General features: G+C 43.3%; 1 protein-coding gene across 3 annotated transcripts in view; it reads right to left on the bottom strand.

The window, feature by feature from the left end:
• Positions 1 to 26,586, bottom strand: part of ZNF407 (zinc finger protein 407) — a 381,799-nt gene that overhangs the window by 180,545 nt on the left and 174,668 nt on the right. Inside the window, exon 5 of one of the 3 annotated variants that reach the window (XM_084780283.1) lies at positions 19,021 to 19,113. The exons of the other annotated variants lie outside the window; for them this stretch is intronic. Coding sequence (XP_084636409.1) covers positions 19,047 to 19,113 — 67 coding nt within the window. The 3' untranslated portion in view covers positions 19,021 to 19,046. The remainder of the gene's footprint in view (positions 1 to 19,020; positions 19,114 to 26,586) is intronic. 3 annotated transcript variants of the gene reach the window in all.

Raw genomic sequence — 26,586 nt, 5'->3', positions numbered from 1 at the left:
CCTAGTCTACAGACTGTAGCTGCAAAGACTCTTGGGAAAACCTACGTAGAACATGCTTTAAAAACACTGCACATCAGAGCTTGAGCTCATACTCTTAGACATCAGTGCAACCCAACACAATCTACTAATGGAGAAGTAGACATTTTTAAACTTATCTGATTTTAGTTTCCAAGATAATACAGATATTTAAAAAAAAACATAAAGTAGGCTGTCCTAAAACAAAGAGAAACTAAGAATAACAAATTAAGAATAAAAAGAGTATATTCTCAACACGAGAAGGAAATTGCTCCCATAAAATCCCACAATATGATTGCCTCAAACAAGGCATGCACAGTGGTGATGCCAGCTGACATGCGAATGTGGCATGACCATCTCACAAGGACCCAGATAACGAGCTACAGACTGTTAACAGCTGCTGGGAGGGAGAATGCTAGCCTAATAGGTTATTGAAACCCAAGAAGTCAACTTTAAACACATACACATATACAATATTAAATAGTCTCAGCAAGTTGTACTTACGTGCATACATGAGTATATAACACTAATAATGTAAAAAGAAGAGAAAGTGGAAGAGAATACGGGAGGTGGAGAAGTAAGAAGGAAGCGTGGAAAGAATATAAGTACAGTATTCACAAGTGAACTTCCAAAATAAGTGTCAATAAAACAGAGGAATAGTCTAAGGAGAAAGTAACATGTTCTAAGCTATAAACACCAGTTTGTAACAGCATAAAGTCAACAGGACAGACAACGAACAGGTTCTACGTCATAAGCTGCTAGCAGTGCTTGGCCCTAGCTTCCATCTCAATACCATATTCTGCATCCTCTGACATTATGTTTGTGATAAATTACAAATATAAACAATGTTCACTGCTGTCATCTCCACACAGGTAGATGACAATTTTATAATCAGCAGAGCCAGTCTCAGAGGAAATAATAACCTTATAAACCAATTCAACATAACTCATGATTGAGGAGGGAAATGAAACTCCTTCATGTGCATAAGTTTCAACACAACAGTAAAACTATCCTGTTGAGCCCCACTTTGGGCTCTTTTAGTTATAAAACTTCCCTATACCTCCTGTACCAAGGATAGGCACAGCGACTTAGAATACTAAAGCAAAGCAGAACCACACACTTGGCTGAGCCACTGTGGACCTAGTCACCCATCTTCTACCAAACACTTAAGCACTGTTGAATATGTTGTAGTAAGCATCAAGAGACTAGCAAATAAATAATACATTCTAAAACATGGATTGAATTTGTTTAATTCTTGTCTTTACTACTTGTCTTTACTATATCTCTAACTACTGGTCCAACCCACACTGCTGCTTGCCACCTCTTTTCTGTCTAGAAGCCTGGAAGGGCCAGCAGGTCTTTCTTTTGTACATCAAACCTTAACTACTGATATACTATATTTTCAGGCAGGTAGCTGGATAAACAAGAGACTAGCAACTACACATATGCAAGTGAGTCAAATAATGATGACAGAGTGTGGCCACGAAAAGACAGAAAGCACTGTGCTGGTGGGGTCTGAGTCTTCCTGACCAACTAAAGAGCTGGAGACACAGCTCAGTGGTAGACTATCTGCCTCCCATGTGAAAGCCTGGGCTCTGGCTCCAGCACTGGACAAGGAAAAGAAAAACAATCCCACAACAAACTACCGATCAATCTCATTAAAAAAAAAAAGAAGAAGAAGAAGAAATTCAATTAAAAGGGACATTTTGAATATGGCCTACCTGTGTGAAGAAACCAAAACAAAAAACAAAAAAAGTTGTCTATTTCACACACAAACAATGCATCAAAATAAGATCTGTTTTCTTACAGCCTTGATACCATGAACAAAACATGCTCCTGTGAATGATCCTATGAAGCATGCAGGCCATAAAAGTACGCACAGAAAGCACAGGATTTGTAAACTCTTATAGCAAACGAGCCAGCAGCATTAACTGCAAATACCCTGACAAATTAAACTCAGCAGTCACTTGTTTCTTCAGTACAAAGGACACTGAAGCTTTTCAAGCATCTTTTGCCTAAGGACAAAGGTGGGTCTTCTCAGCAAGAACCAGGATTTACATATGTGAATAGGGACATTGAACACTTAGGAAAGTCCTAAGGGTCCACAATTTGGATTAAAGTATGGTAATAATTAATCTGACTAATTCACTTAAGGAGATGTTGTCTGTGAAATTATATAATAAACAAAAATCTCATGGAGTACAAGATTTAGAAAAAAATTAATGAATATATTTCATATGTAAAACATTTTAATCAATTGATTATCTGCCACAGACCTTGAAAGTGTCACTGGTGACAGATTCTTGACTAGTCTGTGATTATGATTTATACAGGCTCTTCAGACCAGACACTCTGGCCACTCCATTAGGCTCAGCAATGTACAGTCAGGGAGCCTGAGTTCAGTATCTTTATTTATTCTATGGAGTAAGAGAGGAACAGGGATGGCTACTAGGATGAAGTGCGGAGACACAGCTCACATGCTAGGGAGAGAGGGACCAGATTTTCACTAAGGTTCAGGGTTTAGAAGATAAAGTTAGGCAGCTGAAGAAAATACTTTTCTAAAATTATATTGTTATATTTAATATAAAAAGTGCTCTCTCTATAGATAGTCTTCATTCAAATGATGAGAGATAATTGCTTCATATTTAAATGAGAAATGTTAAAATAATCTTAGTTTGATAAATCTGGTTGCCAACTTGACATAATAGTGTCATATACCTTTTAAAAGAGTATAAATAATAATTTTCCCCTTAAACATTTGCAAAAATCTTAGTGATTCTGTATTATACAGTGGAAAATTAGTGTAAAATGAAATTAAATCCACAACAAGTACATGTGAGTGCACATGTGTCTATGCTGTCACAGGTGTGCTGCATGTACACTTAGATAAGTACAGACGTGTAATCTTAAAAGGGCTAAGTTGTCCTGCTTGGTGACAGTGCAGGAAGCTGTCGATTCTGCTGGAACATGTCCCTAAAGGGCAGGTGAAGACGACCATGTGACACAGCCATGAGGCTGCAGCCTGTTTCAAGTGCATGCAGGCTGAACTATGCCAGAGTCATTCTCTGGGCAGTGACAGCTGAGGGTGCCATCTTACAAAGACTACTGAGGAGTTTGTTAAGGATGTCCTGATGCTTTTGGCAACTTGCATATGCCAAATGACTCAGAAGAAATCCCAAATCATGTTTACAACACTTTACAACATTTTGTCCTGTATTGTTCGCTCTCGGTGATTGTGTCCTAAATAATAAACTGTGGCCTCTGGCGATTTTTCTCAGAATGCTTATGATGAGAACTCATTCATCTAAATCTGCTGGCCAATGAAATAAAATAAATCAAGAATTTCCCAAATATAACAATATTTGTGTTCACTAGATAATTGATGACTGCTGCTGCACTAATTACAACCCATCTGAGTTTCATTAATCTTGGTCACCGGGACCAATTGCCATGCACACACCTCATGCAACACTCTTGTCCTTGCACTCCGCTCACACACAGGTGGGCCTCCGTCCTAAATTTTCATGACTCATATCAAACAATTCAACCTAATATGTACATCAGAAGAATGTCAATGTACAGGTATCTGGACATATTTCAAAAGGCCACATATAAATATGAAAAACAGCAGGAGGTACTGTGAACATTCCTATCACTTGTGCTCTATTTAAAATTAAAGAATGAGTTGGTCACTTTTTTATATAAACCCATGAAACTAACATGAGCAACAACTCATGTTAGCCGCTGATGATGTCCGAATCACATCATAAGTACACATCCACTCAAGGAACAGATATGGAGTCTGATGGTCAGGGGCAGTGATGCTGTGAGCTAGGTTTACATGGATCCTTCTCTAGTGTCTCCATAACAGGCAGTCCACGATTTGCACACTGCTTGACTGAGTCACAGCATACAATGGCTGGCCATGAGCACATCACCTGCACGGCACACAACTTTTCATTTGAAACGTGCTCTCTCAGATACTGAAGAAAAAGTCTCTATTTACTCCTCAAAATGGCACTCTAGAGTAAATAGTACACCTCCACTATTAGATAAGAATGCTACTGTAAGAACCCAACAATTCACAGGTGGCTCAAAGCCAGGCTCGGGCACTTTACTATGAACCATGAAATAGTCTTTGAAGACCACATACTATTAGCACTTATGTCACAATACATCCTTCCCCCAGTCTCAGCTCGGCTTAGAGACTCATCTAAGGTGATATAAGTTAGAGACACAGTCAGAACCATTTCCACAGCAAGGCAATGGGCAGGATATGACATCAGCCATGCAGTTGGACACGGGAATGGGGCTGGTGGAGGGAAGAACGTAATGAAGCTTACCATGCAATTCCTGCTGATGAATAAAGAACATAATGCTCATGAAAAATAATGAGTCAATGGCCAATTCTGCTAATGTGAACGAAATCCAGACAATTTTTTTCATCACAAAAGTATCCCACAAGTGTGAAAATGTGGACAGAAAGAAAGAAAAGAATCATCAGAACTGAGGGTTCTGGACCTCCATGCAATAATCAAGTGTCTCTGAAAGTAAATATGCTGATACCTCAAATCATGAATAGTATTTCCTCCTATCTGAAAGAATCAAAATGACAGGGCAGAGCTCATTCTCAACATCTGAAGTTAGTTTCATTATTAAGCTTTCTTGTGATCTTTAATTAATCCATGCTATTTTGTTTAATCTCAATCTTTTACTTCAAAATCTGCATCTCATATTTTAACCTTCTCTTCAAATACAGGACCATTCACCGCCACAGCTGATTCCTGCAGTGTGATGCTGGAATAATGAATCTTACAACATCAACTTGTACAACTTTTGAGTAGCCAAAACAAGCAAAAGCCAATTAAGAAAGGAAAGCTCTCATGAGCCTAGCCAACATTCCTCCATTCTAAACCCTGACTTTAGAAATGGTCCTGACTCTAAAGAAAGCAGGTAAGTTAGTCCTCTGTGTTCTGATGAAAACCTTGTGTTGTCAAAACTTTCAAGAACTATAAAGTTGCAGAACCTAGCTATTACTACTGGTTTTGACCTTAAAAAAAAAAAAACAACAACAAATGACCTGGTATTTAAGTACAAGAGCATGTCGGTTTAAAAGCACAGGAACTGCACAGGAGGAGTTCAGCATCCCCACCACTTCCCAACACTTGCATTTCGTTCTAACAACTGCTAGAAATTTCTGGATAAAATGTAGTGACCTAAGATTGACGAAAGCAGAGTAAAACCCAGGAGTCTCACGGGATCTCTTCTGCCCTTCTGGTCTTCTCCCATGCCTGGTGCCCTGAAGGCAGCGGCACATCCTGCTCTCTCTATGTGGGTCACAGATGGCCCGAGCCACACGCCTGACTCCCTAATCATCAATCAGGACCACTTGGCTCTTCTTCCTCCCAGTATTTTCTTTCAAAATGTGCTTCTCAGTCATCACTTGGAAGACGAAGTGCCCTTACCTGATCTTCCACAGTCTATTTAGGGCACACCAGCAAAGGCTTGTTTAACATTGCAGTGCCCTTCACTGGCTCCTATTCAAAACCACATCCTGGCACAGCCTCTGAACCTATTCACATTTCTTAAGAAAATGAAAATACATTTCCTTATCTTTTTTATTCATAAAATATCCCATTTACTAAATTTAAACATATACTTTCATATGTACACTTTTAAATTTTTTTAATACTTTATTTTGATTTCTTGTGCATTGGTGTCTTGCCTGCATGTATATTTGTGTGAGGATGTGAGTTAAGACATTTTGAGCTGCCATGTGGTTGCTGAGAATTGAAGCCAGGTCCTCTGGAAGAGCAGCCAGTGCTCTTTGCCTCTGAGCCATCTCTCTGTCCCTATATGGATAATTTTTAATAGTAATATTCTAACTGAAAACGACTGCAATAAAACCATGAATGAAAGACCACACATACATACCACATATAGGTAATAGTCATATACTCTCAAAGCCATTATTAGATGCTGCAAATACTTACGGGATAAATATTTCAAATTGAATTAGTCATTCATTGAAAGTGTGCACCTATATTGATGGTATTAATAGGGAGTTATGTAAATAATAAGGTACGGTGTGCCTTAAGTAACTTAAGAGTGCAGAAGAAATGTGGTTTTCCAGTGGAGCCAAGTGAAGTGACACAGCACTGAGCCGGCATACAAGGAGCTCTAGAGTGGAGGAGGGGCAAACCACACACCGTGGATAGTCTGGATGAACAGAAGGGGTCTGCAAGGAGGAAGGAAAAGGCACAGCACAGCCTGTGTATGTGGAGAGAGGAGAAGGGCTTCCCACAGCTGACGCTGATTATTTTATAATTTTCTAAAGATACAATTGAGGTTTAAGTTAATGAGGGATATAACAAAAATTGTATTTCATATTTACTATATGAGATGTTAAAATGAATGAAAAAATGAAGGCTTTCAAGTACACAGGGAGACAAGATTTGTTTATTCACAAGTTCAACAAATAGCACTAGAATAAAACTTAGGCTAGGGAAAAGAAAAAAACAAACTAAGAGAGCTTGTTTAGGATTCTCTTGCCATAGAATTGTTTTTGTTCACATGAGGACAAATTTATAGAGATTGTAAAAATATTGCAGTATTAAAAATGATCAGATTTTCTAGCCAAAAGCCTATGAGAAACATAGACAGAAATTCCCTCATTGTACACTTAGACTGCAAACATCTATACTCAGTATTTTTAAACAAAATATGAAGATGAGCAAGTAAAAGATATTTTTGGCTAAAGAAACTTGTGTTGATATACAAATTACATTATTCACATTTTAGCTCAATGCAAACTTGTTCTAATTAATTAAATTTAAATGATCTAAAAACTATAGAATTAATATTCATTTTTAATCTCTTCAGCTTATTTTAATGTGGTTAATTTCCATAAAAGTGAATGAGAAATTGCTAAAGAAGTAGTAGCTAGGAGAAAATATCACAAGTCCAGAAATACCCTAGAGCATATGAGCCTGACACTTCTCAGTACGTTCCTTCTGAAGCAACAGCACAGCCTGTGCAGAGACCATGGTGCCTCAGGTACACAGATCTGAGAAGCACTCACATATATTTAGAACTCACAAAAAGTTACTATTAATAACACGGATGGAAAGAAAAGTAAAGAAATACTGCCTGAAGAGTGCATTCCAGAGGGCAGAGCAATAAAAATGACTCACACTAAAAAAAAACAAAAAACAAAATTCACCAGGAAAAAAATTCAGAGTTCAGTAATAGGCCAATATTTTTCAAATTGTATACTAATGGTCTAACAAGGAACAACAGAATGTAGAAAGAAAACCCATTTTATGAAAAACATCAGTAAAAACAACGTCATTATCTAATTTGCTATGAGAATGTTGTAAGTACACTAACAAATGATAATTTAAAACTTGAAATATTTACTATGTGTGCAAACACAAATTCCAATTATGACATACATGGTGCAATGGAGTTTCAAAGAAACCATAAACTTATGGACCAATACAGAAAACATAAGGCTGGTTACTAAATTTTATCCAGGGTTATTCTAGTAGACAAGTGTCTGGTGAGGTAGACACTGAACAGTGAGCAGGAAGGCAGGGGATCAACAGAAGCTCGTGATCTAGTGCACCATACAATGAAAAACCTTCACAACACTCTAAACACTAATACACAGAGCTTCATAAAAAGAATGAAAACTTTCACACACAACCTGTAAAATAAAGCAGCATTTAAAAACTGAATTTTCATGATTAAAAATTGATCATAAAGGAAGGCTACTGACTTTTTAAAATTTTTTATCCAGCCATTTTGCTGAAGGTGTTTATCAGCTGTAGTAGTTCTCTGGTGGAATTTTGGGGGTCACTTATGTACACTATCATATCATCTGCAAATAGGGACAATTTGACTTCCTCCTTTCCCATTTGGATCCCTTTCATCTCCTTTTGTTGCCTTATTGCTCTGGCTAGAACTTCCACTACTACTGGTGCCCCATATTTGACCACGTCCCCTTGATGGGGATGCCTGGTGGCACTCAGAGGAAGGATAGCAGGCTACCAAGAAGAGACTTGATACCCTATGAGCATATACAGGGGGAGGTAATCCCCCTCGGTCACAGTCATAGGGGAGGGGAGTAGGGTGAAAGCGGGAGAGAGGGAGGAATGGGAGGATACAAGGGATGGGATAATAATTGAGATGTAATATGAATACACTAATTTAAAAACATTTAGAGAAAAAATTGATCATAATTGCTGTGTACAACCTTATTTTGTAAGAATGCACACTTATTTATGAAATGACATAACAGTCAGTTTTAATGAGCCTGAGATTTCATTTTATTAGTCTGTGTGTTTGTTGGTTTGGGGGGCAATGTCTTACTACATTGCTCTCAATCACCTGGCGCTTGTTACATAGACCAGGCTGGCCTTAAACTCACAGAGATCCCCTCCTTCTGCGTGAGATTAGTTACATACCACTATGCCCAGCCAAGCCTGAGATGTTTAAGAACTATGTTGAATTCAAATGCAAAATTTAACTTTTTCAGTGAGTTTCTTTATTCAGTTTTCCTAAATCTATATGCACTGCCCACAGACAGTGCCTTACAGGTGAGGAAGGAAGCATGTACCTAATAATAGTGCAAACTGGGGCGAGTAGGAGGAGCCCTGTAAATAGAGAAAGGAAAGCCAGAACACAAGGATCCAGAGGGCGAGCGTATGACACCTATGGGTGCTCCTCTGGCTGTTCTCGATCGCGAGGACCGCTGAGCTGCTGGTCAGTTACCAAGCATAAAGCCCTATGAAACAATGCTACTCAATACTCATTACTCAAGCTGTGCAAGTTAAATGTTCAGGCCAACATTTATTTTGTCAAATTTACCAAATGTGACTTAAAATAGGATCTGTGTCAATTTCAGAAAAAGTTACTACAGAGCAAATGAACTCTCAACGGCAAATGATGAACCACAAATGGTTAATGGGATTCGATTGGGCCCAGCTCTACTGTTCAGTGCCAGCAGAAGGATGCTAAGAGCTAGAATATGGCAGAAGGTAGTTTTCAAACTCAATTCTAGCCAAACATCCTCACAGCATGCAGAGTACTGGGCGGTGCTGGCACTGGGACAATTTTACAAATGGCCAAAGGTGATTCAGGTGCATGTGTCCAAGAACAACTCTATCAGTCACTGAGCTCACTTCTATGATCAACAACTCACAAGAAGTAGTGTATGTAGAAAAGGGTTTGTGTTGGCTCACTGTTTGAGGACACAAGTAGGCTTTGCTCGAAGTCACCACAGCAGGAGCTTGGAGCTGCTGGTCACACTGCAGCCACAGCCAGGAAGAAGAGAAAGTGGGCACCAGTGCGCAGCTTCACCCTCCTCCTTTTCACTGAGTCCAGGACTGCCCTCCACGGAACAGTGCGGCCATATTTAAGGTGAAACATCTTGCCTCAATCACTGTAAACTACAGAATTCAGCACAGGCCTTTCCAGAGGCACGTCTCCTGAGTGACTCGAGATCATGTCAAGATGACGTCAGCACTAAGCACCAGAAACAGACTTGCCCAGCACTGGTGCTGACAGTGAGGAAAGAAGTCTGTTAGACGATACAGAATTCCATGTGACCATGGTGGACTGCGATTACAGAATTCCATGTGACCATGGTGGACTGTGATCACAGAATTCCATGTTACCATGGTGGACTGCGATCACAGAATTCCATGTTACCATGGTGGACTGCGATTACAGAATTCCATGTGACCATGGTGGACTGTGATCACAGAATTCCATGTTACCATGGTGGACTGCGATCACAGAATTCCATGTTACCATGGTGGACTGTGATCACAGAATTCCATGTTACCATGGTGGACTGTGATCACAGAATTCCATGTTACCATGGTGGACTGCGATTACAGAATTCCATGTTACCATGGTGGACTGCGATTACAGAATTCCATGTTACCATGGTGGACTGTGATCACAGAATTCCATGTTACCATGGTGGACTGCGATTACAGAATTCCATGTTACCATGGTGGACTGCGATTATAGAATTCCATGCTACCATGGTGGACTGTGATCACAGAATTCCATGTGACCATGGTGGACTGTGATCACAGAATTCCATGTGACCATGGTGGACTGCGATTACAGAATTCCATGTTACCATGGTGGACTGTGATCACAGAATTCCATGTGACCATGGTGGACTGCGATCACAGAATTCCATGTTACCATGGTGGACTGTGATCACAGAATTCCATGTTACCATGGTGGACTGTGATCACAGAATTCCATGTTACCATGGTGGACTGTGATCACAGAATTCCATGTTACCATGGTGGACTGCGATTACAGAATTCCATGTGACCATGGTGGACTGCGATTACAGAATTCCATGTTACCATGGTGGACTGCGATTACAGAATTCCATGTTACCATGGTGGACTGCGATCACAGAATTCCATGCTACCATGGTGGACTGTGATCACAGAATTCCATGTTACCATGGTGGACTGCGATCACAGAATTCCATGTGACCATGGTGGACTGCGATTACAGAATTCCATGTTACCATGGTGGACTGTGATCACAGAATTCCATGTTACCATGGTGGACTGTGATCACAGAATTCCATGTTACCATGGTGGACTGTGATCACAGAATTCCATGTTACCATGGTGGACTGCGATCACAGAATTCCATGTTACCATGGTGGACTGCGATCACAGAATTCCATGTTACCATGGTGGACTGCGATTACAGAATTCCATGTGACCATGGTGGACTGCGATCACAGAATTCCATGTTACCATGGTGGACTGTGATCACAGAATTCCATGTTACCATGGTGGACTGTGATCACAGAATTCCATGTGACCATGGTGGACTGCGATCACAGAATTCCATGTTACCATGGTGGACTGCGATCACAGAATTCCATGTTACCATGGTGGACTGTGATCACAGAATTCCATGTGACCATGGTGGACTGTGATCACAGAATTCCATGTTACCATGGTGGACTGTGATCACAGAATTCCATGTGACCATGGTGGACTGTGATCACAGAATTCCATGTTACCATGGTGGACTGCGATCACAGAATTCCATGTTACCATGGTGGACTGCGATCACAGAATTCCATGTGACCATGGTGGACTGCGATCACAGAATTCCATGTGACCATGGTGGACTGCGATCACAGAATTCCATGTTACCATGGTGGACTGTGATCACAGAATTCCATGTTACCATGGTGGACTGTGATCACAGAATTCCATGTTACCATGGTGGACTGCGATTACAGAATTCCATGTTACCATGGTGGACTGTGATCACAGAATTCCATGTGACCATGGTGGACTGTGATCACAGAATTCCATGTTACCATGGTGGACTGTGATCACAGAATTCCATGTTACCATGGTGGACTGTGATCACAGAATTCCATGTTACCATGGTGGACTGTGATCACAGAATTCCATGTTACCATGGTGGACTGCGATTACAGAATTCCATGTTACCATGGTGGACTGTGATCACAGAATTCCATGTTACCATGGTGGACTGTGATCACAGAATTCCATGTGACCATGGTGGACTGTGATTACAGAATTGGGCCCTGGGCCAGAATGAATAAAAATTCTCCTCAACAAAGCACACATTAAGAGCTTTTAACAATAAGATAATATATTTACATACAAGCTACCTCAAGCTAAGCAGGGTCAGAAAGGCGTAAAGAGATCTGTAAATGCTAAGGGTGCAGGACAGGGCAATGGGCTAACAGCAGACCGCAAGCAAGATGTGCTATGAAAGAGAGTGATTCCCACAGGTAGGTCACAGACAACTAAGAGCAAGGTACAGGTTCAGGAATTAATCACATCTGCAGAGTTCAATGTCAGAGCCAAAGTGAGCTTCTGACAGACAGATCCTAGAATATCTTCCCAACTTCATCGACAGCAGCCCCACACGGGCGTATATCACTCTAACTCAAGTGTATAAGAAAAATAGGTACCAGCTAAAAGGCGCCTAGATAAGAAAACAAGTAGTTCTTAGAGCATCTGTGTGGGTGGCAGGCAGAGCGAGTGTGGTGGTGTCCACAAAGAACCACTAGCAAAAATGGAGTGAGACAGCCATGTAGGCAAATGAGGATAGGTAGTGGGTGACTGATAGCATGGTGCTTCATTTCTTCAGTCACTTACATCACCTCCAGGATGCCTGTGAGTCACTCAGACTGCCCTCTCAAGTGTGCTGGAATGACAGCATAAAACAAAGAGTTCAACGCAGCTCCCAATGCCACAAGCACAGCCTTGGTTTGCTCTCAAGAAATAAGTTATCTCTCTTAAAATCTAGATGAGGGACCACGAGACACAGTGGTTGAAAGAGGTTGCCAATTGAGGGATGAACCTCCAGACAAAGTTCCATTGGGCAAAGAAAAACTGCAGGGCAAAGGCTCAGGACTGCCAAGATAGCAAAGAACTACACAATGACCAGTGTGTGCTATCCCAGGATGATGGGCAGGGGCCATAGCACCTCCCTTCCAAGAACTAAGGGGAGCCATCCAAGACCTCTGTAATCAACAGTCGGTTGTAGCCCCAGCACCCAAAGGAGAGAAAAGAGAGAACTGGGAGACCACAAACTGGCAGGTCAATACAGTAGTTGTTCGCTACTGGAAAGGACAGAGAAGTGGTGGGAAAGACTGAAAGACAGGGATGACTGAGACTGTAGAGATGCTGAGGACTGAGGAGAGGGAAAAGAGTCAGTGTCTACCTTCTAAGGTAACCTATGCAAAGCCTGTGATAAATGCACATGAGGAAAGGTTCCCCATCAATATTTCACATTTCTTCCCCCACCTTAGGCTTCCTTTCCCCCCCCATACACACACACATAAAAGACTTATCATTTATTTTATGAGTGGTTTGTCTGCATATATGTATTCATACCACATGTGTGCCTAATGCCAACAGAGGTTAGACGATGTCGGAATTAGAGATAGTTTTTACTTACCTTGTGGGAGCTTGGAAAACAAAATGCTGAGCTGTTTCTCCAGTCCCCACTTTACATTTTTAGCAACAACAGAGTTCAAGAACGATGATGATGATGATGATGATGATGATGATGATGATGATGATGATGATAGTCCCACTAACCTTCAGACAGCAGACCTCTAATCACCCTCATCGAATGTCCTTCAGCACACAACAGTGCCTTGCCCAACATCTCCCTGATAAGGACTTAGAAGATTATGCTGTCCCCACGTTCCTATACCTCACGTTAAGTGCACTTGCTAGTAGCCCCGAGCATGCTACTACTTGTCTAGAAGTCAGCCCCATTTTCAACATTTAGAATTCCAATTCACAGTGTGGCCATCACACCAGAGAAACAGTACTAGCCAACTACACTAACACATTTCAATTCTGCTGCTGATACGTTGCCCCGCTCCTTTTTAGAACACACCCACATTGGTTGAAGAAAATGATTCGTCTATCCAAAATATGTCTATGTGGAGTTCATATCCTTACCTTTAAGAAACAGAATCCTAGACCTGAAATCTTCATTGTTGCAGAGAAAGTAGTTCTTTGCACCATGTCTTAGCAAACAGATTATTCAAGGACTGGGGAGCCTGTTCACCAACTTAAATTTTGCCCAGCACTGAATGTAAGTCTTCAGCTGCCAATGGCAGCTGAGGGCCTTGCCTTCTCAAGGAGTAATGATTTGTTTTGTTTTGATATCTATGAATTTATTGTTGTGTTTTAAGGTTCTGGGGGTTCGAACCTGGGGCTTCCTGATGCTAGGAAAGTGCTCTCCCACTGAGGCACACCCTTAACAGGAGAGGAGAACAGCCCCGCCCACATGCCTGACCTGAGGAGTGTGCAGTGCTGCTGACCTGGGGAGTGTGCAGTGCTGCTGACCTGGGGAGTGTGCAATGCTGCTGACCTGGGGAGTGTGCAGTGCTGCTGACCTGAGGAGTGTGCAGTGCTGCTGACCTGGGGAGTGTGCAGTGCTGCTGACCTGGAGAGTGTACAACGCTGCTGACCTGGGGAGTGTGCAGTGCTGCTGACCTGGGGAGTGTGCAATGCTGCTGACCTGGGGAGTGTGCAGTGCAGCTGACCTGGGGAGTGTGCAGTGCAGCTGACCTGGGGAGTGTGCAGTGCAGCTGACTGGGGAGTGTGCAGTGCAGCTGACCTGGGGAGTGTGCAGTGCAGCTGACCTGGGGAGTGTGCAGTGCAGCTGACCTGGGGAGTGTGCAGTGCAGCTGACTGGGGAGTGTGCAGTGCAGCTGACCTGGGGAGTGTGCAGTGCAGCTGACCTGGGGAGTGTGCAGTGCTGCTGACCTGGGGAGTGTGCAGTGCAGCTGACCTGGGGAGTGTGCAGTGCAGCTGACCTGGGGAGTGTGCAGTGCAGCTGACCTGGGGAGTGTGCAGTGCTGCTGACCTGGGGAGTGTGCAGTGCAGCTGACCTGGGGAGTGTGCAGTGCTGCTGACCTGTGGAGTGTACAATGCTGCTGACCTGGGGAGTGTGCAGTGCTGCTGACCTGTGGAGTGTACAATGCTGCTGACCTGGGGAGTGTGCAGTGCTGCCAGGAGACAGGCAAAGGTAGCACTGACATAGCCACAGAGGTGAGTTCTGAAGGTGAGGGTTGACTCTGGGGGCTGCTCTGAGGAGGGCAGCAGAGAGACAGAGCCTGATCTACCTGCCTAGGAGTTCTGGGCTGCAGGTCAGGGTAGGTTTGGGGTGTAAACCCTTTGAGGCTACTATAGTAAACAGTAAAGATTTAGGTATTTCTACCCTCATGAAAAGGAAACACACCCACATGTACACATGTAAGCACCTATGTGTGTATACACACAAACTCCTCTATGCAAAACCAAGGTCAAATATGTAACATTTAAAGTAAAATTTTTAAGAAAATATTTATTCTGAAGACTAGTCAAAGCCAAAGTATTAGTAGTTACTTGCAAGCAGGGAACCAGTTTATGATGAACCCTATAAATGAGGCCATCTATTTTATTATTTTTCCTGTCTGAAGCATGTTGGGTCATCTTTTTACCCAAATCTCTTAACTGCCTGTGATGAGTCTGTCAAGTCTGGCAAAGATGTCATGCAATGCACTCATAAGCACCATTGCGTATTGCTTCCCACCAGTGCGTCTCCATGTTCCACTCACAGGAGAGCTTGAGCAAACAGCTTCTAGAGGTAGAGACGTCTGCTGAGGAGATGGAAAGACTGAACCCCCCAGAACTGTGAACCAGAAGACATCTGGCTGAATCTCAAGGAGACCAGCCTCAGTTGTGCCAAAGGGTTCTCAGAAGAGCAATCAGGTATGAAAGGAGGGTGAAACTTTCCCTACATACAAATCCCCTCAACCTTCAGACATACAGGAATTACTTAATAAAGAAACTGGACTACGCTTTGACAAGGCTCCATCAGTACATGTTTCCCCTAACCAAGAAAACAAGAAAAGTTGCTAAATTACCTGTGGTGTGTGTGTGTGTGTGTGCGCGCGCGCACACACACTAGACTCATAAACTGATCATGACAATTCAATATTCAATTTTAAGGGGCACAACTATATAAATTGAGACTCTATGTACACAGATATCTGTGGTGCATGCTGAGATGCCCCAACACCACGCACGTGATGTGCTGAAGAAGGATAGTGCCCTCCCGCGTCCTCCAGGCCTGCTTCTCCTGACCTCACCTGGCCACTTGTCTCAGGCCCAAACCGAAACCACCCAGCCTTCAGCAGCTCCTGATGACGGACTCCCTTAGCCTCCTCTGAAACAAGCCCTCACCAGTCAACCTCTAAGTTTCTGATCTGTGGCCACCACTCTGCCCCACCACCACCTTCTAGTCCAAGTCACCATCATCTAGAGTAAGAAGCACTGCCTCAGTCTCCAGAGAAGATCACACACAGCTCAGCCAGAGTAAATGATCAAAGAATAAGTGGGCCCTCAGGCTACTCAAGGGCATTTGCTCAGTGTCCGCGGGCTGACCTGGCTCTCCTTGGTCACCATGTGCTAGGAAACAAGTCAGCTTTCTATCCTGACTCTTCTCAGGGGCCTATTCCTGTCTCTGGACACAGTCAGCATGCGTGTATCATGCACACTTGTGCTAGCTAGTTACTGAGATGGGCACTGACAACACCATCAGGGAAGAGTCACTCCCCAGAACTCGACCAGTTACTGCCCTATAGAGTAATAATCACTTCTGGAGACCTGTGCTATCAGTTTACACCACATCCAAATGTAAGCTCTCTGCAGACCATGAACTTGGTTACCACCATTGATAAATCAATCATTAGCACCCGCAGGAGTGCCTTGCTCATTCCCACAGATGGAGGACAGGGCTCCCTTAGGCTCACTGCTCCCTTTGGCTCACCTATGTTCTCCTTGTAGGTGGCTACTTGGATCCTGGAATGGAATTTGGTCCCCATTCTTCCACTGTCACAATACGCCCCCATTTCCCAAAAGGAAGAAGAGACTTTACATCTACATGACAGCAGGATCACCTGGACCACAAGAACAACTGGGATGCTGTGGCTTTTAGGTTGACTTTGCAGTGACACTGCAGTCCAAAAAGATAAAAGTTTCTTCCAGCTGTAACAGCAGCCTGGGTGCAGGTCCCCCTTCTCAGGATGCATAGTGAGGAGAACAACTCTGTTCCCCAGGCTGCTTGGCTTTATTTGGGGAGGGGGGAGGGGTTACCTTTCTCTCTCCAAACTCTGCCAAGTCAGAGTAAGCAAGTCCTTAATAGTTCCTGCCTCACAAATATGTCTGTCAGATATACTGGGCCAGAAGGCTGAAGATGATGCTCCAATGGTTTTGAGTGACTATTCAGGCACCAAACTGTCATTTGGGAAGTTGCTAACCTACACTTCCAGTTTACTCAGGTAATTAAGTTCATTCCTTCTCAAGTCTCTGATGAGGCTGAAGACCAGGTAGTTTAGTTTTACAATTAAGCTTAGTTGTTTATGGGTTAAGATGTTTTTAGATCTAGATAGATTTAAGTTGATAGAGATGAGATAGGATAGATACTGATTTACATTCAGAATTTTAAACACACCAAAATAGAAAAGATGTTTTCTTCAAGATTGCCAAATATAAATAACCAAAACACTATGAATGTAACATGTATATAATTCCTGATTGTTACCATGGTTCTTCTTGCTGTATGTAGTATATTGTATTTATTTGTTCAAACAAAAAACAAAACAAAGTCCCAGCCGCCACATGATCTGCCGGCCCCTTTGTGCCTGCTGCTCACAGATAAGATGTAGCTCCTACTACCCCATGTATGCTCCCTACCATGCCAATCATGGAATCCCCCTCAGAAACTGTACACAGCCCCCAAATAAATGCTTTCTTTTATAAGCTGCCTTAATCATGGTGTGTCTTCACATCAATAGAAAGGTAACTAAGACAAAAGTTAGTCCCAGGAGCGGGACTACTGCCGTGACAGGCCTGGGCATCCTGCTTTTGCACACTTTGGATTAGGAAGGGAGTATAATACTCTAAGGAAAAAAATTTTTTTAAAGACAAGGTCTCTCTGTGTAGTCTTAGCAGTCCTGGACTCGCTTTGTAGACCAGGTAGGCCTTGAACTCACAGTGATCTGCCTGCCCCTGCCTCCCCAGTGCTGGGATTAAAGGCGTGCACCAGCATGCCCAGCCTCTAAGGAAATCTTAAAGAGCTACCCTATCAAGAGCTTGGGAGGCAGTAGTACTGAGGAGCAAGGTAGACTATGGAGTTCCAGCTCAAGAGCTTTCAGAGGGGAATAATATTCCTGACTGGGCTAGAGACCATCCTTGTGATAGTTTGGCAAAGAATTTGGCTTCCTTCTGTCTTTCTCTTAAGAATCTACCTGAGGCTCAATTGTAAAGTTTTGAATTAATATCATCAGCAAATGGGATTTCAACACTACCTACTACTATGCCATGTGGATATCATTGCCATTTTATTAATTTATTTATTTATTCAATTCACATCCTACTCTCAAGCAGTTCTCTCTAGGAGCGTCTTGAAGTGGAGCGATAAACAGGCAAAACTATCCCAAGTTTCCAAAGGGCCGGCCTCCTGGTTTTGGCTCACATTTATATCTCCTCTCAGAATTTGTTCAATGATATTTTTCAGCTGGTTAGTAACCAATCTCCCCCACACGGTGGTTCGACTTCTAAGGGGATAAACATCGTCTGCTCTCTCACAAGTCTTTTTGTCATCCCCCACTTGTGATCTACACAAAAAGTATGTTTATCTCTCCTTCAGACCCACATGAAGACTGAGCTTCCCATTGGCTACGTCTGTGTAGAGGGCCTAGGTCCGTTCAATCTATGGATGGACCCTGGCTGGCACCTGAGTCTCCACAGGCCCCTCTGGGCCCTGGTTGGCTAACGCTGGTGGTCTTCTCGTGCAGCTCCTGTCACCTCCAGGTCCTTTTCTCTTTCCTCCCACTCTTCCACAAGACCCCTTATACTTCACCCAATGTTTGGCTATGGGTCTCAGCATCTGTTTCAAGAGTTAAACAAAGACTTCTCTCAAAAGAGGAATCTCAAATGGCCAAGAAACACTTAAAGAAATGTTCAATATCCTTAGTCATCAGGGAAATGAAAATCAAAATGACTCTGAGATTCCATCTTGCACCTGTCAGAATGTCCAAGATCAAAAACCCAGGTAATAGCACATGCTGACGAGAATGTGAAGAAAGGGGAACACTCCTCCATTGCTGGTGGAGTGGAAACTTGTACATGGGACCAGCCAGACCTGTGCTATAATCAACAAAGCTGGAAGGGGTAGGGAGGACAAAGCCTCTTCAACTTTTTGACATATAGCATAGAGTTGCTGGGTTTGAAGTTTATCTTGCTGAGTTTCTGTCTTGCTTTGGTTCAGTATCTCCTCACTACGCCCCTTTACCTCTCTTTTGGAATGGTAGTTGTCTTTGGGGTTTCATTGCTGTGAAAATCACCATGGACATAGCAACTCTTATAAAAGAAAGCATTTAATTAGGGGCTGGCTTACAGTTTCAGAGATTTGGTCCTTTATCTTCATGGTAGGAAGCACAGCAGTGTACAGGCAGATGTGGTGCTGTAGAAGAAGCTGAGAGTTCCACATCTGGAGTAGCAAGCAGAAGAAGGAGACTCTGTTTCACATAGCTTGAGCATATAAAACTCAAAGCACACATGTTCAACAAAGCCACACCTACCCCAACAAGGCCACATCTCCTAATAGTGCCACTCTCTATGGACCAAGTGTTCACACACATGAGTCTATGAGGTCCATATCTAGTCAAACCACCACCATAGTGTATATTCTGTGTTACTGCATGCTGGATGCATGCAATTTGTTTTTTGATTTTCACAGAGTTAAGACTTCCTTGAGTCTCGGAAAGATCTTTGTACTTTGGAATTTTAAACATTGAGACTGTAACAGATTAAGGGGACTTTTAAGGTTGGATTAAACATATTTTGCATTATTAAATGTTTGTTTCACAGTTGGTAGACTGTTTAGAAAGGATTAAGAGATGTAGCCTTGTTAGAGTAGGTGTGTTACTGGGGGTTGCTATGGTGTCTCTTCACAGCAAATGAAATGTAACTAAGACAAATGGACATGCATCTTCCTGTTAGAAATGGCTACATTCCCCATTGCTGGGCTATATGGGCAAAGGAATGAGATTGGCCAATGAAATCTATCATGTATATCTCAAAAGGTCCCGAAAGACAAGAAAGGAGTCCATAGTACGTTTATCCTTAGCTACCTCTCTGACTTTTGTGACTTTACGAATTCATAGGAACATGTGGTATCTCTGAGTGCTGTATGAAAAGGGAGGCAGAATGTGACAGAGAAATACAGCGCAGAGGTTCCTCCATCTTATATTCTTACTGAGCCCATTTCAGGTTTAATCAGATTCATTTGGCTATAAACTATGCCTGTGTGGTCATCTCTCCCGGGCTACCCATAACTGAGTAATGGAAGCCCACGCTATAAAATGTGTATGAGATAACTCTATGGGGGGCTTGCGAACTCCTGATGCTCAGATATGTCCCTGACACTATCACAAGATGTAAGACACAAATACACACCACATGGAACATTTCACCCTGACCCCAGATGATCCGTTTTGCTTTCTGTTGCTATGTTAAAGTGCATGAGCAAGAGCAGTTGAGAAGGAAAGGGTTTATTTAAGCTTACTTGTTATACTCAGACAAGGAGGGAATCCAGGGTAGAAGCTCAAGACAGGAACCTGGAGGCAGGAACTGAATCAGAGACCGTGGAGAAATGTGGCTTATTACTTTGCTCAGATACCTCTCTTATTCAGCACTGGATGTCTGCCTAGAATTGGCACAGCCCACCATGTAGTGAAATCTCTCCCATCAGGTGATCAAGAAAATGTCCCACAGGCATGCTGGAGGACAATCTAATGGAGGCAATTCCTCAATATTTCTTCACACGTGTCAATAGTCTGTGTCAAGTTGTAAAAGGGAAACCATCGCAGCCATCAATGTAGTAATTCCCCAGGACTGGGAAGAGGGAAAAGGAAAACTTCAAATGATTCCATGTATCTACGAAGTAGAAATGTCAGTCAGAAAAGCACTAACTGGCCTAATGATGGAATAGCACTCAGAGTTAAGAAGAAACAGACAGAACTAGTGGAAGAGCTTTCCTACCATGAAAACCATGAGCTCCACAAGCACGGCCTGCATGCATGGGAGGCCCTGGCTCACATTCTTATCTGCCCAAACACTTGGTATGCGCAAAACTGTGCAGGACAGGACACTAAGTAACCACAAAGCATCAACTACATCATGATAGAAAACATCTCTACTACAGAGGACTCTCAGGGGACCTTAACTACCCAAAGCAGAGCCATAATGCTTGCAAACCACATGAAGACATCCAGTAACTTGGATTTGCCTTTTCTAAGTCCTAAAACGACCAGATCTCTTTAATTATACTGTAGTGTTCAAAGTATGATGTGGCTGCCCAAAGATAAAATTTCCTGTAAATACAAAGTGTCATTTAGTATTAAACACCTATCCTTAGTCTCTCGATCAGTGTTCTCCAAGCAAAACAGGAAGGGAAAAAAGCAAATTAACTTATAAGTCCTAGAATATAAGAAATTAATGAACCATGAGAGAAAATAAAATAAAGAGGTGCACTGGTACAAAGAAGACAATATAATTAAGCTAGGCTTTCTCTCACACCTCACACCCATCAGAATGGCTACTATTAAAACTTAATTAATTAGCCAATTAAATGAGAAAGAGAAAAAGCAAGTATTGGTGGGGATTTAAAATAAGGGAGAGTCTTTTTATATTTCTAGTGGGAAGGAAAACGGTACAGGCTCTACGGAAAACAGAATAATCATCAGATGGGAGGGGTGAAGAGAAAAGGAGAAGGACGCCATGGGGACAAGGAAAAAGGAGAACAAAAGGGGAGAACGAAGAGGAGCAAAATGGAGGGAAAAGGGAAGGACCTGGCGAGAGGAGAATAGAGGGGAAGGAACAGGTGAAGTGGGGGGGGGGGAAGATAGAGGGGGGGACGGATACATACACACCAAACCAGGAACTAGTCCTAAAAAGACAAAACATGAAATGACCAACTGAGAATGCCCTCACTTTCAGAGGAAAAGAACAAATGTGACAAGACAAAAGCACATGGGTAAGTACTGCAGAGGAGCTGCCTGTGAACGCAGAGCGGCAGCTTTAGCACCAGCTTCCACCTACTGCATGGCTGATGTCCACAGTCTATTCCTATTAAAACTAAATAAATTGTATTAGTAATTTAAATTGATTGAGAGAGAGGAGGGGAGGGAGGGAGGAAGGAAAGAAGGGAGGAAGAGAGGGGGAGGGAGAAAAGGAGGGAAGGAGAGAGCTGGAGAGAGAAAGAGAGAGAGGGAGAGAGGGAGAGAGGGAGAGAGGGAGAGAGGGAGAGGAGAGAGGGAGAGAGGGAGAGAGGGAGAGAGGGAGAGAGGGAGAGGGAGAGAGGGAGAGAGAGAGAGGGGGAGAGAGGGAGAGAGGGAGAGGGAGAGAGGGAGAGAGGGAGAGGGGAGAGAGGGAGAGAGGGAGAGATGGAGAGAGGGAGAGGGGAGAGAGGGAGAGAGGGAGAGAGGGAGAGAGAGAGAGGGGGAGAGAGGGAGAGAGAGAGAGAGAGAGAGAGAGAGAGAGAGGGAGAGGGGAGAGAGGGAGAGAGGGAGAGATGGAGAGAGGGAGAGGGGAGAGAGGGAGAGAGGGAGAGAGGGAGAGAGAGAGAGGGGGAGAGAGGGAGAGAGAGAGAGAGAGAGAGAGGGAGAGAGGGAGAGAGGGAGAGAGAGAGAGAGAGAGAGAGAGAGAGAGGGAGAGAGGGAGAGAGGGAGAGATGGAGAGATGGAGAGAGGGAGAGAGGGAGAGAGGGAGAGAGGGAGGGAGAGAGGGAGAGCTGGAGAGAGGGAGAGAGGGAGAGAGGGAGAGAGGGAGAGAGGGAGAGAGGGAGAGAGGGAGAGATGGAGAGAGGGAGAGGGGAGAGAGGGAGAGAGGGAGAGCTGGAGAGAGCACACAAGCCAGAGTGCTAGAGTGAGAGAAGGGAGGGGAGAGTAAGGGGTTGTTACCACTTTGCAGCAGAAGATTCTCTGTAGCCTGGCTACCCTTCACTTTGCATAGTTTCTATAAATTGAAGCTGTGTGGTTTCAAACTCACAGAAATCCATCTGCCTCTGCCTCCAAAGGGCTGACATTAAAGATATGTGCCTTGAAATCCCGTGAAAATTAATGAACCATAAAACCATGAAAACTAAAACACCAAGGACTGCCCCCCCCCCAATAAAACCAGCAGAACTGTCTTTTGGAATAGATCAGTGGATTATCTTCCTGTGTATGAAGTACCTTAAGAATGGGAACGGTAGCAAACATTTCACGCATGTTTTATGCAATAGGCTGTATATAATTTCATATAACACTTCCAAAATTTTTTGTGCAAGAACACAGTTTCTAGTATAGAATCTTCCGCTTGCAGCAGAGAAGACATTTAACTGTTCTTAGACTTTGAAGATCTCTGGATCTCAGGGTTTCAGACCAGGGATGCTCAGAGCACACTTACGCTCCTCCACTGGAAGGAAGAGGATCAGGGCCGACACAGGAGAAGTTCTATGTTCAATTGCCACCATGGTGGGGGACACACATGGAGTTACAGCACAGTCTTTTCTATGCAACCTGCTATCACATGGTCCGACTCACAGCAGAGCCCACAGTGCATGCACCTAGAGGATGGGTGGTCACCTTGATATCACACACTGAAGGATCTAGCGACCTATCTCTCTAGGACCTTTCCTGAGTTTTACTGCATAAATGTAATATTACATATTGGAATTATTATAGAAACATACAATCTCTCTCTCTCTCTCTCTTTCTCTCTCTCTCTCATATGCACACACATCAAAATAAAAACACCAAATAGTAAAACTGCTACAAGACAGTGACAAAGAAAAGCAGATTAGAAGTTAGGCCCCAGGGCTCTCAAAAGGCTACAGGATGAACAAGCAGAGGCTCAAGGGAGCCAACAGCGGCACAGAGAGGGAGTTTGGTGCAACAGGTGAAGGGTTGGCAAACTACAATCACTCCTACATAGGTAGGTGACAAGAGAGTTTGGTTGGACAGTTAAAAGTCAGAACCATGCCACCCCCCAAAAGTCACCAACAGCCTTGACAAGGACAAACAGATGGCAAGGTCTAATTCGGTGATACAGAGAAGCATGGAGGGGGATGCAGAGGCGAGACTCAACTTTTGAAAGAGAGGTGGAGATAATTTGTTAACTGGACAGAAATAGTTTAGGTCAGGGAGGCTGTTTTTCTTTGTAGAGTGGAAGATGCCATAGTTTGGGTCTACTTGTGGAATAATGCTGTGACGGAAGCAGGACAAAGTTACTGAAGACAGAGGATGAGCACAGCTACAGCCACTCAAATGGATTAACACCACAGGGTTAGGGCAGGGCATACGAGGACAGAAGCTTGCAGCTGGTGAGCGGAGGGCAGGAGGGAGGGATGCAGCCCCTTGACTTACACAGTCCCTCTGCAAGGCTGGTGGGCAGAGCCAAGGTGAGAAGAGCAGTTAGAAGGTGGAGGGAGGAAGCAGCAGGTGACAAGAGCCTGCAGATCCTGGGGCATGACCAGCTGAGGGGGACAAGGGCTCCCATCACACTTAATGGTGTTTAGGCTCCCCTTACCTCTTTGAATTTTTTAAATCTAGCTTTCTAGAAGTTATCTTTTTCTATATATATATATAATTAAAGCTTTCTATAAGCATGAGCTATTTATTACCCAAAGTTTTAAACTCACACTCACTGCAGAAACTGTTTTTGTTTTGGTTTTGGTTTGGTTTGGTTTGGGGAATGGAGGCATGTTAATTAACCAATTGATTTGGTATCAGATAAGTGAGAGTACAGGACTGGAATCTTTAACTCCCTTCTCTCCTTCAAGCTCTCCAGTCATTTAAAACCTGCTGACTTATCAGTCAAATACTGTTTGAATTCACTCATCTGTTAGGACGCATGTAGTCAAGAAAGCCAGCACAAACATCATGTCAAATGCTACTCCACTCTATACTGGCTTTCTCTCTCTCTCTGAGAGGCACGCTCAGGTCCAGTCAGCGTGCCTTCAAACTGAGCCCAATGTGGCGGCCTAGACACTCGATGCATCTGCATTTCTAGATATAAGGGTCGCTACTCCTATTACTAAAAAATGTGTTTCTAAATAATTTAACAAAATGAGGGTCTACTTTTTGCACTTCTCTAAAGAGATGAAAACCACATAGCACAAATAACCTCTAATTTCAAGTTTGGTTGAATTTTGTCTTTTCTAGTTCAGAAAACTCAAACCCTTAGCTAGTACACTAGACCTCTTGTTTCAGGATCTACTGTACTTACTGACAGCATTAGTGACAGATTACCAAAATCACTATCAAAATTAAATTCATAAAGAGGACAAAGACAAGTTATGAAAAGTTTTTAAGACTGTGGAGCTAGGGAGCACAGATGCGAGAGGACAAACGGCGTCTGTCTTCCCAAGCTTAGGCTACCTCACTCTAGGGCCACTGACCCTCAAATGTCAGGATGTCATGTTTCTTTTTTTGTTTGTTTGTTTCTTTTTTTGTTTTTGTTTTTTTCGAGACAGGGTTTCTCTGTGTAGCCTTGGCTGTCCTGGACTCACTTTGTAGACTACGCTGGCCTCGAACTCACAGCGATCCACCTGCCTCTGCCTCCCGAGTGCTGGGATTAAAGGCATGCGCCACCACGCCCGGCCGATGTCATGTTTCTTTACAGTTAAATAGTGTTCCCTTGTGTATGCAACACATTTTGTTTTGTTTTTCGAGACAGAGTTTCTCTGTGTAGTCCTGGCTGTCCTGGACTAACTTTGTAGAACAGGCAGGCCTCAAACTCACAACGATCCACCTGCCTCTGCCTCCCGAGTGCTGGGATTAAAGGCATGCGCCACCACTGCCTGGCTTGTACCACATATTTTAATATTCCACTCATGTATTGTTTGTATTTCCTGGCTATTGTGAATTGGAAGGCAATGGAGATTACTGAGCAAGTATCTGTGGGGTAGGATGTTGAAACATGCCAAGGAGTCGGACAGCTGAGTCATACAACCCAAACAGGCAAATGCTACATGTCCTCTCTCCACTGTGGTTCCAGCTCCAAAATCTCAGGTATGTACATACAACATACATAACTACAGAGACCACAGGATTTTGTTAGGTATGTATGCTCAGAGGGAATAGCAGAATACACGTGATGTGATTTTAGTCTTTGAAAGTTTCCTAGCATGCACTTCCATTGCAGAACACCTCCCTTGTCTTCACTACATCTTCACACTGCCTATGCTGTGACTGTCTAGGTTGTCAGTCTCAACATCAAGTGCGTAACTCAAGCAGACATACTTAGCACATGGTCAGTGCTAGTCTGACCATAACTCAAGCTGTGCAGACATCAGAAGTAACCACAAGAACTCAAAGCTAGCAGCGGAAGCGAACCACACAGTGTTAATTCCTGCACTGTCACCTGCCACAGGCAACACAGGAAGAGAATGCATATGGATGCTCCCATTCATAACCACAAATCAGAGTCCTATGAGAACCATGGAGGACATGTGTCTTATGGTGATTGCTAAAATGAGCCTGTCTTAAACTTTTATATCAGGACGAATAAGGCACCAACACTCCCACAGATTGTTTTTGAAAATTAATAATGTTAGAAGTGCTATTATCCTTATCTTTTAAATTACAAGGACCGGGACATAAAAAGAAAAACAGGAATAAGAGACCCAACCTTGGTGACATCAATAGAACAGCAAACACATGGTGTGAAAGTTTTAAGTAAAGGCAGAGTATCTGGCAGTTCACTCTGTAATACTTCCAGGGTTTCAGCACGCTCCTGCTGAGTCACAGAGCTCTGCACAGCTCAGCAAGATGGCTGCAGGACTTCAGCAGACAACCCTGACCTGACACATAGTGCCCTCTCTGGAAGGTGACAGTCATGTCACAATCAAGCCTGGTTTCCAGCTGTGGCATGTCTCAGCACAAACTGGGAGGAAGCAGACAGACAGAGTAAATTGTTT

This window comes from Acomys minous (assembly GCF_964271855.1).
Source record: "Acomys minous genome assembly, chromosome: 4".
In the NCBI taxonomy this organism is placed as follows: Eukaryota; Metazoa; Chordata; class Mammalia; order Rodentia; family Muridae; genus Acomys; species Acomys minous.
Note: the sequence above shows the minus strand (reverse complement) of the source record. Positions and strands in the feature narration are given on the sequence as shown.